Genomic DNA, 16,006 nt, shown 5'->3' on the forward strand with positions numbered 1-16,006 from the left:
GTCCAACTTTTTTTATTAAAATGCTAGAGTGAACAAAAGCCCTTGAGGAGTGACACAGGTCAAGACCGTATGCACCAAGGCACTATAAAAGACAACCACATGGGCCAGTCAGTGGTTCACAGCAACTTTTTGTAGGCCACTTTGCTGTTGCATCTATTGCATTAGATATCATCTGAGTACATGGTACAATGTGTATGGTGATGATGACATGCGCGCAAAAAGGCAGCAAGACTCCTCTTCCAGCTTGCAGTGTCCTCTGACTTGCATATCACCAATCTGACTGGTGTCCAAAAAAGTTAGAGCACACTCCTACTCCTAGTCTAGACTATATACTTCAGACCTTTCATCACTAATAGTAATACTTAATTTAACATTTCTTATTTTTCCATTTTATACAGATTATACAAATGTAGCAACTACAGAAAATTTGCAAAGTAAATGTTACTTTAATACAACTCAATTATAAAAAATGGACTACCCTCCATCAACTAAAATGGAACCACCGCCACACCCGTCTACCATTATGGATGACCCCGACCAACCAACAGAAATTGAAGGTGTTGGAAGCGACAATCAACCGTTGAGACGACCAATGAATGCATTCTTACTATTTTGCAAGCGCCATCGTCGAGTCGTTAAGAGTCAGCATCCGTGGTTGGACAACCGATCTTGTACCAAGATGTTGGCCGATATGTGGGCTGTTTTGGATTCAGAAGAAAAGAATAAGTATCTTCAACTCGCCAGAGAGGTAAGAGAACAAACCAAAAGTTCGATGGCATCCTATAAATGAAAGTGCTTTCGTTAGAATACTGACCCCTGGGCCCTCCCTCCTTCCTTCCCTCCCTCCCTCCCTCCCTTCCTCCCTAAATTGTAAGTGTGAAATGTTGAAAATTCCAACCCGAAAGATGAAATTTTACAAATGCTTTTTTATGCAAGCCCTATGAACTTAAAGCTAGACAAAAATGCTTTTGTGTTTCTGTAATAACAAGTCCTTGGTTAACATTTAACATAAGGTTGGCTGGGCGTAAACTAATCATGTGCCGTAAACAATGTTACCAGTTCTGACTACTGTCATTCTTGTGGTCAAGAGAGGGGGCCTGAGCTTTCAATCCAAGTAGGATCTTTATCAAATTCAATTTTTAACTGCTACAATTTTGAGTTTTTTGATAAAGAATATAGATTGTCCAAATCTCATGCTACTTTCTTATGGCCTAGAGATATACAAGTTTAATACAGGGTGTCCCAAAAAAAAAAGAGGCCCCTCATTGCGCCCTCTTTTTCTCATATTTCTGAAAGTTGATTAAACATATTTTGGTGTGTAAAGAAACCTGTAATCGTTAGCTTTAATAAACCAAAACAATTATTTCAATCAAGTCACAACTTTTGAAGATACGCCCTTTTGAATAAAAGTACCCGTTTTTCACTCTGTCCACGGATAGCAAACGGAGTGGTTGGGATGGCTCATACTGTGGAATGACCTGCACGATCACCAGACCTCACTCCACTTGATTTTTTCCTTTGTGGCAAAATCCAAGATCTTCGCAAACATATTACGAATGCATTTGCAAGTATCCGGCGCACAAGGATGGTACGCAACGCAATTGATGCAATGAGGACCAGGGCTGAAACCTGTATTCGCCAAGGAGGCAACCAGGTAGAGGGCAGAGCAGCACAGTAAACTCACTTCAGAAGAACCAAAGACAAACCAAACAGCCTTGTAGGGCTACCTTTTATCCTAAAAAGAGAAACGACTTATGTTGTAAATTATAAAAAAAAGCAAGAAACAACAAAGTAAGAAAGTAAGAAACATAATAAAACAAAAGGGCATAAATAACCAAGAAAATATAAGTAATTGCAAGTAAAGCAAAAGAAGTCCCATTCGGCATCCATTTTACCCACAAATTAATGACACAAAACCCATTGCCCATAAACCCACCGGTAAAGCCCATTCCATTAATAAAGTTATTTTATAAAGTTATCATTGAGGAATGTTTGATATTCATGCATGGTATGTGTACTCCTTTTCAATCTTTGAAGTAGCCAAACCTCCTCCGTGGACAGAGTGAAAACGCAGGTACATTTCTTTAAAAGAGCATATCTTCAAAAGTTGTGAGCCGATTGATATAATTGTTTTGGTTTATTACAGCTAACGACTCGAGGTTTCTCTACATACCAAAATATATTTGATCAACTTTTTAGAAATAGGAGAAAAAGAGGGCGCAATGAGGGGCCTCTTTTTTTTGGGACACCCTGTATAAACATTCATGCCTATCAGGCCCTAGAATTTTAATTTGTAGGGCACCAAGGCCAACAAGTGATGAAGAATGCCTTGAAGTTGACAAAGATCTGGGGCACCATGGCCAAAACAGAAAAAGGGCAGGCAGTGGTCTTGGTAGCCTCCCTGGAATTTGAGCCTCGATGCCTACATGTACACCAAAATCACATGTGACAACAATTGAAAATGTGAGAGAAAATTAGAGAATATAGTCAAACATCAAAGTCTAATATGATTTATCTATTCACATTATTATTAATTATGTTTGTTTGTTCTTATAATTATGTTTGTTGGTGTAGTGCAAAGCAGCATTTATGAAGGCTCACCCTGGATACAAGTGGTGCGGTTCCAGTAAGCAGAACGTGAAACCCACCAGTCCGACAGTAACAACTCGTACAAAGTTCCCTCACATGTCGCTATCTGATAGCGGTCCTGAAGTACGACTGGCAGGGCAGGATAAAACGGGAGCCTCGCGATCGCATATGGGAATAACGCCAGGAAAACTTGCAGGTATGGAAAAAAAAAAAAATATGAATGAGGTATATAGTTACACAAATATTGAATGTTTATGAGTGCAATGGTAAGAATATTTTCATGAGGTGAAATATATGGACTCTTTGCCGAGTTGAATGGAACAGTTCCTATTTCACCGAAAGAAAATATTCTTTCTATTGAATGAATAAAAACATTTAATATTTGTTTTATATAACTTATATAAGTCATATAAATTAATTTTCTTCCACTCAATTTTATAAATTACCAGGAAAACAAAACAAATTAAAAAATATATAGGCCTAAAGTGTATTTATTTTAGAGGCGACACCCACACCCATATGGCCCATAATTGGTGAGTCGAGGTAGTCACCGTGCGCATGAGTGCAATGCAAAATGGACTAATTGCATTCGCACGGAGTGTAATAGTCTTTTTTCTAAAAATGGCGAAAATAATCAATAGTAATGGACCAATCAAATGATAATCTTTGTATGAATTATATAACATCTACTAGAAAATGAGAATGCCATACATGATGCATTTTGATCCAATCAGGCCAAAGGATGCAAGTTGATGTTAAATGGGTTATGGAACAATGGAACATCTTAGGCAGTGGTGTAGCTACATGTAGGAGGGGGGCATGTGCCCTGGGTGCCACCTTGGGGGTGCCGAAATGACCCTGGTTAAAGAAATTTTGGGTCAACAATTGCAAAATGCTGTGTGTACTGATATAATATGTGATGTGATCAAGCAAAATCAGTCGGAAGTCAGAAATATTGATTGAGATTTAGCCAAACAAAGGAAGTATATTTCCTTTTGTTTCCTACTATTTTGGAAACTCTTTAACTGCTCATATCTTTTGAACTTGTTGTCTAAATGCAATGGGGTTTTCTGCAAAATGCAGCTTTGCAAATGCAAACTAATAAAATTGAATATATCTGACTTCAGACTGATTTTGCTTGATCACACCACTTCCCATTTTGTCTGTTTGCATGACAATGAAGCAATTTTAGCCATATTGAAGTAGAAATATTGTTACAAATAAGTGGGTTGATATTTCTTTTTGATCCCTATCCCTCCTTTTAAGATTCTCGAGTGCCCTGGCCAAAATGTCAGCAAAAAAGTTTGGAGCGCCATTCTGTATCCTTGCCCCAGGCATCACAACCCCTAGCTACTAAGGCTCTCACCAATTCCCGAGTACCCGCCCATCCTTAGCCTACCGGGTCCAAATTCATGGGTAAAAAAACACAATTTTTTATTTTTTATTTTTTAAAAATTTGAAGAAACAAAAGAGTTATAGGCCCTAAATTACTTGTTATTCAAATTTGGAAACCAGAGAAATACGGATACTTTAAAAAAAATGCTATTTTTTTTTTCAAAGTTGGATAAAGTTGTACATTTTAATTTTGTTTCTATTTAACAGCTATTAATCCATACTAATTTAATGTATCCCTGCCTGTTCAATAGAAGCAATGGTAATTAAAATGTGCAACTTTATCCAACTTTGAAAAAAATAGCATTTTTTTTTTTGCAGTAGTATTTCTCCGGTTTCCAACCTTGAATAACAAGTAATTTAGGGCCTCTATAACTTCTAACTTCATAACTTTTTTTTCAATTTTTGTAAAAAAAAAAAGATTTTTTTCCTTTCATATTTTTAATATAAATGTTAATAGTACAGAAGGTGTTTGGGTTTGACATATGATGTCCATTTCATATTTTTCCTATTACTTATTACAGATCCCTCAGAGATGGGAGGGTTAAGTCTTTTACTCCTAGCTGGACAACAAGCTATGGGGAAAGCGTGCCAACGCTAGTGACACATTGTCTACAGAGGGCGCCTTAACACAAGAACCAGCCTCTGATGCAAAATCAAGGCTTTTTGAATTTGCCGAGGTGAGTTGATATTCTGCTATAATTTCTCAGTCTGCCAGTTAACAGCAGTTATATATAAAAAAATTTCAATTACCACTCATGCCTCCTGTGCACCCCTACACACACCCCTACACACCCCAACATGTGAAGGGGTTCACTTGCCACCTATGTACAAATGGATTAGCACACACACACACCCACCTATGGTAAATAAAACTGAAACTGAAACCCCACCTATGACCTGAGTTTTTGATACTTTTTTTTTCATTATCGGCAATTTGGATATATTGAATTTCTTCAGAAAGTGATACAGGCAATATCAATATTATTGCATTGTCCATTTATTAATTAGAGGTTAATGACTGCACATCAGTTGTTTTGAGGGTATTGTGAAATAGCTAAACATTGTGCTTTGGAACTAAGGAATATCCCGAGGGCGAGCACAATGTTTAGATATTTCACTATACACGAAAAATAACTGATGGAAAGTCATTAACCTCATTCATAACCGTCACTTTTTCACTTTTAAATTTTTTAATTTGAAAACAAAATATGGTTTTAACTGTATCTTTCGTTTTCCTGTAAAAAATCGAATAGCCCATTAGGGAAATACCGCTAGCAACCAATCACACTAGCGCGCAATCAGGCGATGTACAAATATGGCAGTCAGTGCCCGGCACGTAAATTGTTCGAATGCATAACACGTCACGTAATGTGGTCATTGTTAAAGCGTACTTTTAGCTACGTCACAAGGCACGGTCATTATACTTTTTCAATAACCTGTATTTGCGTCCGCATATTTTAAAGTTATTATCTGTGATTGGATTAAATACATCGCATATATATTAATGAGGTTATGAATTATTATCGATATATATCAACAGTCTATACTCTTCCCCCAGGGCATTTAACACACCTCATATGTCTTTTTTTGTCTTTCCATCCTCCAAACCCTTTTTTCAAAAGCGTCCTGTCTCCTCACACCCTCTTTAAATGCAGTGTCCTTGTCTCGGCTCCATATTAGCTCCATCCAATTCTTTTCTTTATTTTCTTGTTTCTTTTTTATTTCAGATGTGTACAAGTCGTCAGCTCATGGAATGCGAATCTGCCTCCAGCAAGCCATCAACAATGACTACACCATCTACCCCAATCTTGCCAGAGAAGGAACCAAACAGGACCAACAACAATGACGCATCGTTGGATTTAAATGTAAAGACTGAACCTACAGATGCCATGGACATTGCAAACAATAACGAGCCCTCTAAACCAGGTCCGCACAGCAAGCATGTGACTAAGGAGAAGAAGAGTCATCATAAGAGGAGTAAAAAACGGGGTAAAAGTGACAAAAAGAAGAAGAAAGGCTCTCGTAGTAAGAGTAGCAGGGACTCGAAACTTGATGCAGCTTTGTTGAAAGTTGAAGATCTCATGATGGCCGCAAACAGGGTATTGGATTGCAAACCGGAGGGAACGGTGAAACAGGAGGTGAAAGCGGAAGACAGTAGAGTTGTTAATGATAATAAAAGAAATTCAAGTGCTTCTTACGAGGATAAAGAGGGAGAGCGGGAATCGTCTAGTGGAAGACGGAAGTCATCACGGTCTTGCAAGGGACGACTGTACCGCGAGATGGTGATGGGCGGTATGCTGGAGTCGCTACAGAGGCCAGAGCGACCGTTCAACTGCAAGAAACCATGGCGCCATGGCGACAGTACCTGCTATAGCGATGGCGATGATGCAGTGTTTGAGCCGGAACCTGAAAAGCCCAAGCGACCTTCAAGAAGGAAGTCGCGGAAGCGAACTTTGAGCGGCTGTGGAATGTCTTTACCAGCAGATTTGTAAGTTTTGCAATTTCATATAATTGTGTAACTTTCTGTATTTTAGATCTGTATTAGGGGTCAACCGATAATCATATCGGATATGGTATCAGCCCGATATTTGCGATATATCGAATCGGATATTGGTTTTTAAAAAATAATAAGTTTTTAGAAATTTGGAGACAAAAATTATGATAAAATTACAGTTTGTTATCCTTAATATCTATCACATACATGTATAAAAAAAATTCTTACCGAGATCCGATCGTATATCGGCTGATATTATAACATCGATATCAGATCGGTAGACAAATCGGATGAGCCCTAACCTGTATGGTGAAGAATACAAGAAAATGATGATATAGAATATGTCAAAAGAGAGATTATTTCATAATGTTATTGGAGACCTTTGCTAAGGTTGTGCTAAAGTAATTTTTGAAAGGTTTTATAACCTTTTTAACAATTCACTGTGCATAGTGAATTTAGTATATGTGTACATGTAGTGCTTGGAACTTGTTGTTATATTCAGCCTACGTATTTGAAGAAATCCTTTTTAGATGGAGAAGCAGAAAAATCATTTGATGTCATGACAGTATCTGCAGCTGGAGAGGAAGGGTTCCCAAGACCAAAGCGCTCAGCCCACCACTGCCCGTCCCAAGTCAGGGCATTTGCAGTAGACTGAGTGAACTGACAACAGGATGTAGTATAACCTGAGCTAGATAATACATCTTCAAGACTTTGCATGTCCTTAAAAATGTTGATGCTGGTCAAGCTAGGTAGCGGCAACGCTCGTCGCTCGGCCATGGTTTTCGATCTCCAGTAGAATACATATTTACACTCTGAGCTCACAGAACTTTGCGTCAAAGTTCTAAAAAAATACTGTTATGGGCTTTTAGGGGCTTTAACACCAGTGCAGGAATACCACTCATCTGTTCAGGGTTCGCAGGTTTTTGCCGCAGGTGAAAAACCCGCGGTTTTAACTGCTTGGCAAAAACAGTTTTTGCCAGTTTTCATTTTTTCAAAAGATTCAATTTGAATCTTCATAGAGGAAGGGTGAGTTTTAAATAAGAGTTGGCTAATGCGCTAATTCCATTTGAAATTCATACTCCCCCTATAGAAGATATTTGCAAAATCTTCCATAGGGAAGTGTGGTTTTTAACTCTTTCCATGCTGACTGCAGTTGACAAGTTTCAATTTTTTCGTTAAAAATTTCAGAATTGTAAATTATTGTCATGCCCATATTAAGAATCAGCATGCAAAATGCATTAAAATGAGTACAAACAAGCCTGGTATTGGTTCAGTGGTTATTAAGATAGCTCTTGATATTTTAAGAAAATATCTCAGAACTTTTAGCTTTTTATGTTGAAGCCTATGGCTACCACGCAGAGCATTAAATGGAATAACCCATTGTTTCTTGCAGTGATTATGGTGAGATAGATGTTGAAGCCAGACTTGCCACCTTACCCCAGTATTCACCTGACCAGTTCCAACCCAAAGGGAAATCATGCCACCGTGCCAAGAGGTCTAGCAGTTTATATAAGAACTCTACATTTGTCAGGAAAGATGGTCTTAGATTACATAGCATGGATGGTAAGTTTAATCTATATACTCCTCACCAGGTCCATAAGAAATGATTATGGCCTGCAGGCCTTGAATTTTAACCCTATCAATTGAACCAATCAGCAACATTGTAAGAATAATTACACCACCCAAGAAAATTGGGGTGAATTATTTGCAAAGCTCCATTCTGATTGGTGATTAAAATGAAGATATCATGTAATTGACCAATCAGAAGCAATGTTAGATCGGCAGGTAGTGCTCAGGGGGTTAAAGAAGGGCAACAAGTAATAAAGAATGCCTTGAAGTTGACAAAGACCTGGGGCAGCAATGCCAAAAGTGAAAAGGACATGCAGTAGACTTGGTGGCCCTTTTGAGCCCTAATGTCCTGGGAAGATTAACCAATTGTGCCTCAAAAGTACCTTCCTCCCACATTTTTTGCAATTGTGATATTGTTAAACCTATTTGGGAGGCGCTTGTTCAAGTTATCAAAGTTAAACATGACATTGATTTTGATTTGTCAACATTTGATAAATTATTTGGAGTGCCCTTAGATAAATATATCACTTACATTTGCTTATGTTTGAAATATCATATCTATCTGTGTAAATTTCAAGACAAAAAACCTACTTTCGTTTCATTTAAAACTTTTCTGAATGTTCTTAAAGATACTGAATATTATATTGCTAAGAGGAAAGGTAAATTATCTGTGCATTTTAAAAAATGGAGATTTGAATTGTAACTTTTCACTTGTACACTGTATAATGTTTTAGTTGTACCACTGTATTCTATTTTTGTATGCTGCTTTTTTTTGTTGCTTTTTCCATGTGATTTCTTGTGATTTCTATGTGATTTCTTTGTTTTGTTAATAAAAATACATGAAGATAAAAAAAGTACCTATATTTCCCAAAATTTCTTTTCGTCGGTGGGCAAGAAAAACCACTTGTGTCACTGGCCTGAACATGTTAAAAGCAAAACTTCCTATATAACCTCTTGGCAGTTTTGTTTTAAACATGTTCAAGGGCCACAAGTACATAAGCAGGGTTTTCCTGCCCAAAGAGGTTATGTACTTTATTTGGGGATGCAAAATATCCTTCCAAATGCCAAATTTTCTTCTAAATGCCAACATTTCTGCGGAAGGAGCTTCTCTTGAGTCCACATTTCCACATGCACGTTCCTCACTTCAGTTGGCAGAGGTAGCATCATAAAGGCACAGGACATGCCCACCCTTCCACCAATTAAAGTTAAAATCTAAAGATCATTGGAAAAAAATTAGGAGTACCCCTCAGTGAGTTTCAGTGCCTCCTCAACCAGCCCCAAGTACTCCCCAATCAGATGACTCTTGCCATGATTATGAAGCAATAATCTTTTCTTGCTCTAGACTCTTTTATTGTGAGGATCAATGATATCTCTGTTCATATCAGCAATAAAACTACAGAAAACGGCAGTGTTTAGTCGCTACCTCCAAAATAATGTAAGCGTGTATATGCACACAGATTCCAGGCATGACAAATTATACACGCTCACGCATAACGCATATGCATGCTGCGTTCACATATACGCTACTGTGAAAGTGTGGATTCATCATTCATCATGGATTAACAACGGTTGTATCCTGTACACAGGTATAGGAAGAGTTGTTGAAATTAAAATCAAAAGCAGAGGCAGATAAGAACAACTTGTACATCTTGTAAACATCTTGTAAACTGACACAGAAATTTAGAATTCAACTAACCTTGATATTTGATGTGTGGCGCAACATCATCATCAGAAGTCCAGTGTGATGGACTTGCCCTTTTCATAGCATTTGGTGACCTTAGGTCCTGATGTGTCACATGTCAAAAAGTTGTTGACTTAGTAGATTTCTGTGCTGAAAGTCAGTTTAAATTCTGAAGGTTTTTAGTTATAAGCAATTATGATCTTGCATTAAATTTCTCACTATACATGTAGTAGATTCAACCCATCATGGAACATTTTCAAACAAATTCAGGCTACGGGCGATCATGCATATCACGCTATGCATGACTGGCAGATGATTGACCGGCAGCCTGGATTTGTTGGAAAAATCCCATCATCTTTTTTCACATTTAATTGATTTATAGGGGGACGTCTGTCGATTCCAACAAGCCCATCTCAGTACTTCCAGTATTCACCTCTGACTGGAAGCCAGAAGAGGAAAGCTCGCAAATCCTCCATTATGCATCTCACTCCTTCGCAGGAGGAAAAGGCCAACTCAATCAAAAGTAAGTTTTTTTATAAGGGAACAAGATCCCACCAAAGCCTATGGCATATCAAAATTTGGAAAAGGTGTATGAGCCCAGGCTTGAACCAGTAACCAATGGTTACTAACGTGCACTATGGCAGCGAATAAGTCACTGGAAGGTGGATGGAGCATTTGTGAGTCCAAATGGCATGATACATCTTGTCCCATAGGTATGGGTTATAATAAATATATGGATGAATGTAGAAGATATGAGTAAAATTAGGAGGAAGGAAATCAATTTATCTATTTTTATCAATATTGAGTGGTGTGAAGTGTTTATTTGTTACAAATCTATCTCTGAATATATCTTAAACTACTTTATCAAGGTAGTCCATTTTGACAACAAATGTGGCAAATTGATATTATTATTATTATTATTATTTATTCTTTCTTTATTGAGGGTTATACTGCTTCAGTGACAAGCACTGCTTTTCTAGCAGGCCCTCATTGATACATGTTATATAGCAACAAAATATATTACGATACACAATATTTACAAAGTATCATACAGTATTTACAATGTACCGTATTCGTCCGAGTATAGTCCCACGTTCGAGTATAGTCCCACCCCCCATTTTTCGAAAAATTCCAGAAATTGTAAAAAAAAAAAAAAATTTTTTTTTTTGTACTGAAACTTTCTTTCAATGTTTTTTTTCCAAATATAAGAAGAGGAAAACAACTCCACAAAGCAACCAGTATCAGACATGTATTCACTGCCACCTAAGTCAACTCGTGTGCGTCTGGAATTCAACACATCGGCTTTCGACAAAAACAGTAAATCACCGGCAACCAAGCCAACCAACAACTCCTTGCCCAGTAGCAGCAAATATTGCTCCTCCTCCTCCTGCTCAATAATGACATCATCTTTATCAACACCACAAGCCAGTAACTGTAGTAGTGTTATGCTTGCAAGCAGAGAGCCAAGAAGGTAAGAAATGATACCCTTAATATCAAGGTATTAGCGAGACAGGTGTCATTTGTTCTTGAGTTATTGTGGAAAAGGTCAAAAGGTCATATTTTTGGCTCTGGGGGTCAAAAAAAACCAGAGCCGATTTTGACAAAAGAGGTGGCAAAATGTTCCTTTTTAATGCAGCAATTCAAATAGAAATAGGATTGCACAATCTAGGATGCCTTGTTACCTTTGTAATGCATCAAAATAAGTCAAGTTTGTGCAATTGTGTCCAAACCACAACCTTTGACTTTTTCGGTAATAACTCAAGAAAATACATCCTAGATGGGTCAAACTATACATTTTCTGAATCCTTTTGAATAGAGTAATACACTGAAGTAGTTTTCAACACAATTTTTGAGCAACTTTGAAATTTGACCTTGTGTAAAGTTTGATGACCTTTTCCTGCCAAAACCTACCCCAGTTCAATTGCTATCAGGCATTTTTGTCCAGCCCATGATGTCAACTAAATATGGTAAAAGTGCAGCTGCAAAGGTGGTTTCTAGAAAAGGGGTAAATTTATTTAGTTGGAAAAAGCCCTTACATCCACAAAAGACACAATATAAAGGAAATAATGAAATAAATAGGAAGGCTTGAAAATTGTACCAAACTTATTCTTTTAGTTTCTGGCCGTGTGTTCTGAACTCGCCACCCTTAGCGTTACATCACAAATATTATGAATTTTTATACCAATCGAGTTTCTAATTAGATTATCTCCACAATTATCAACCCGAAACTAGCAAAAGTATATTTTTGGAAAGCTGAAGGCATAAGCAATTCACATATACATTTCAACTCATTATACAGGGTGACCTTAAAGTTATACAGGGTGGAATAAAAAAGATTCAGATAAAAAATGGGATACTTAATGCATTGCTTATTACCAACTTGAAGTAATAAACTGGAAGCAAACAACATTAATTTGGTTAGAGGATAGGGGGAGCCTACTGACTTTGGAAGAAACCAAAATCACATCTGTTTAGTAATCTCTGAATACAGGGTGTCCCAAAGTATGTTAGAAATTTTTACAATTCAACATATTTGGAACTGAAACATTTTGCCCTAACCCATACATAAAAAATAAGTCCATATTTAGATTCCTCATTAAATTTCCCTTCAGAAAATCTATACTTTGACTATGATACGATAAGTAATTAAGATTTTACAGTAACTTTTAGATTTTGATGACATCCGCATTACTTACTAGTGTGTAATATGAAAACGGGTAGTTTTGTATGGAAAAGTTTGTATTTTCTAGACTAAACCAATCATAAATGATTAAAAACTTTATTGTTTAGCTGTAAGGTCATGAGTCTTTTAGATGCTAAATAGATTCAAAATCCAATTTACAGCTTTTACAGAAGCAGACTATGCACTAAAAATAGCAATCCCATAGAGTTTGTGTGTACCACATCCCCACCTCCACATCCCCCACCTCCACCACCCTGCCCATTCTGAATTCTATGAAGCACAGTGTCAGTATTACAAAGGCTGAAGAATTTCTTTTTACAGGGTTGAAAGTGCATTTTATTTAGCAATAAAATGAGACCACAAGCATGGCAATAACTTATTGCTTGGCAGAGATATCATCATTTAATTGGAGTCGACTTTGAAAAACGTAATGTTGCCACCTTTTTTGGATGGCGAATTCAAGACGCACAACCTTCTATTCATCAACACTTTAAATCCAAAATCAAAATGAATCAAATCGAATAAGTAATAATTGCACAATCAAAAAAAGCTGTTTTTCTCGAAAAGTGGATGTAAGGGTTTTGCAACTAAGCTCTGCATTTATTCATGTATCATTGATTATGTGTGTATGAAATTTATGACCCTGAATATTTCCTGCTGCTACCAAGTTTTATCACTTCCTCTTATATGTGTTTTATATTGCAGTGCTTCCCAAAAACCTTGCAGTAGCTCTAGGACAGCCAGTACATCAGCCCCTCTCAACATTGGAATGCAAACAACGCTGACTGTTCCCTAATTAATAATAAGGACACGGTCAGAATCTTTGCAGACAACTTGTATGTAAGGCCCTCACCATTGGAACCCTGTCAACCGACCATGCCCTAAATTACGGTAGGGTATGCACATCTTAGTAGTTCGCAGGTGGTATGTAATCTGATATCTGTCCCTTGTTGATAATAGTACCGCTAGAATACAATGTTACCTCTGAAACAGTACCCTTAAGTAGATCAGGGATAGGGTCAGTATTTTATTTTATTTCAGGTGTAGGATTCGTGTCAATAGTAGGATTTTGTTATAAAGCTTCGGATACATGGACCAAGAGTTATGCAACTGGTGTCGAACAAAGAACAACACAGACTTTGGATGCATTTTAGAAGCAAACAACAGTATGATGTCACACATTGTCTTTTTAAGACAAGCAGTTTTTTGCCAGATCTGCAGGACAACAGATGATTATGTGAATGCAAGGAAGTAATGTGTGCAATAGCTGTCTTTTGTCATTGACATATGGCAGCTATTATAAAATTTGGAAGCTATTGTAATTTTGCAGCTCTTTTTGGCAGCTATACAAAATAGCTGGCTAACCCTAACCCTAAGGTATCTAGTACTTTTGTTTAATCATGAGTTGGTACTGACATATGTACATGTTTTGCTGGTTTCGGTATCAAATGGTACATGTGTAAAACCTAATCCTGCAGTTCTTACTGTTTGCTATGCATACAAGGTTGTTTGGGGCACGTTTGCAACTGCGTAGCAGCACCGACGTTACTACCAATACAGGTGCAATGACAGTATAGCCTTTCATACTGTTTCATAGAGTATGTGCTACTAAGTATAACATGTATACTTCACCCAAAGAGTATCCGAACACTTGAAACAAAAGCCATTTCTTAAAAAGACACTGACACTAAATTACAAAATAAAGTAGTTGATAGATAGAGAATTTTGTTCTGCCTTTTTGATACACCTTTATGATCCTAACTTACAGCAATTTGAATAAAAAAAAGAGAGCTTTTCAAGCATGCAGATATTGATCACAGCTGAGTGAGCATTCATTCGTTAGGCTTTATTGAACCCGTAACAAAAGGTAACAGAAATCGCCTTGAAGGAGGAAATGTCTAAATTTGTCACTTTTGAAGAAAATCGCATCCTGCTGAATAAGGTATCAAAGTACACAGAACAGAATTCTCCATCTACCGACTACTTTATTTTGCAATTTAGATTTAGTGTCTTTCAGATATTGGTTTTGTTTTAAGTGTTTGTTTACTTTTTGTGCGCAGTATATAACATGTATTTGCTAAACATGAGTGGATCTTTGGAAGTTTCCAGTCCTTGTATATCCTGTCAAAGAATGAGTACTGATATCCTCACTATGGACCACAATGGCCTCATCCCAATGGCCTAGTTCAATAACCTCAATTAAACAATCGTTGTGCAAAATTTGACCTCAAGTTGCAGAGTATGAATTTTGTACCCAAATTTTCAAAGGTCATTCAATGAATGTGTAAATGTATTGGAGTTAAAGAACTACGCCTTGATAGATGAGCATGTTGTGGATCCTAGTGCATGAATGAAAATAGAATCTGGTTGCATCAGTAACAAGTAAAAGCAGTTTGATTAATATGGCCTTATTTGGAACAAGAATAGAAAAATATCGTAGGTAGAGGAGAGTGGGGTTAGTGGGCCCTGCCAGGTTTGTTGGAACTTAAATATTTTCTGATGCAGATATTAATTTTATGAAAAGAGGTTTTGATGCCGGTATTAATTTTATGAAAAGAGGTACTAATAATAGTACGTAGAATTATCTAATTAATTATAAATGCATCTGAAAATCTCTATGTTTAAAAAAAAAAACCTGGTGAGGGAACTAACTCGGCTCTCACAATGTTCTGGTGTGTTATCGTAAAATTTATGAAATATGGAACAATTTTGCTTCTCCAGTGAAGCTTAATGTTAGCAATTTGAAATTGTTTATCAGTATTTTGGTGCTGTGCCAGTGAGCCGTAAGAAAAATATTATGGAAATATTACAACTTGCAATTACTCAGTTTAATATTGTAATTTTATGTTTCTCATGTATAGTTAAAATAGTCTATTTCCAGTTGAAACCCATACACCTATAGAAGACATGGCCTTAATCTTCCCCACTCAGGGAGTGTAAATTTCAAATGGTATTTCCTGAATGGGTGACTCCATTTGAAATCTATACCCCCTGTGTGGGAGATTAACGTAATATCTTCCATAAGGGGTGCATGGATTTCAACTAGAATTGCAAAATAATGTTAAAGATTACCTAAGCGGTAAGACGTAATTCCTTTGTATAAAAATAACTGAAATATCGATATTATAACTATAGTGTTTAATAATGAATGAAAGCATTTGCTCATCTCATCTTGGGTATGTTTAAAGTTTCTTAGCCAGAGAGAACATTTTTTTATCAGTAGCGGTAAGTCCAATGAGTTCTATACTAAGATTAGCTTAGTGCTGTTGTCAGCATAATTATTTTTATTAAAAAAGGGGCTAAAATTAGTGTTTTTCTGCTCAAGTCGCTCTATGTCTCAAAATTGTGGTGGCCATTTTCAAGTCACAGAATGATAGTTCAAAGCTATTCCAGTTAAAATCCATACACCCCTGTGGAAGACATGACCTTAATGTCTCACACACGTGGTGTAGATTTCAGATGTAGTCACCCATTCAGGTAATCCCCTCTGAAATTCACATTCCATGTGTGGAAGATTATTAGGTCATGTCTTCTACATGGGGTGTATGGATTTCAACTGGAATAGCCCATTGGTTTAGCATACCGCAAATTTGGC

At 37.0% G+C, this 16,006-nt stretch overlaps 1 protein-coding gene across 1 annotated transcript; it reads left to right on the top strand.

Moving 5' to 3' along the window:
• The first annotated feature begins 401 nt into the window (after positions 1-401).
• LOC140170197 (uncharacterized) lies at positions 402-13,583 on the top strand. Its single transcript, XM_072193528.1, is given in 9 exon segments — positions 402-748; positions 2,575-2,785; positions 4,506-4,567; positions 4,569-4,661; positions 5,712-6,472; positions 7,872-8,041; positions 10,111-10,251; positions 10,938-11,199; positions 13,117-13,583. Coding segments are annotated over 9 exon segments (2,070 nt in total). The 5' UTR covers positions 402-469; the 3' UTR covers positions 13,208-13,583.
• The last annotated feature ends 2,423 nt before the right edge of the window (positions 13,584-16,006 follow it).

Source organism: Amphiura filiformis, chromosome 14 (assembly GCF_039555335.1).
Source record: "Amphiura filiformis chromosome 14, Afil_fr2py, whole genome shotgun sequence".
NCBI classification, from domain to species: Eukaryota; Metazoa; Echinodermata; class Ophiuroidea; order Amphilepidida; family Amphiuridae; genus Amphiura; species Amphiura filiformis.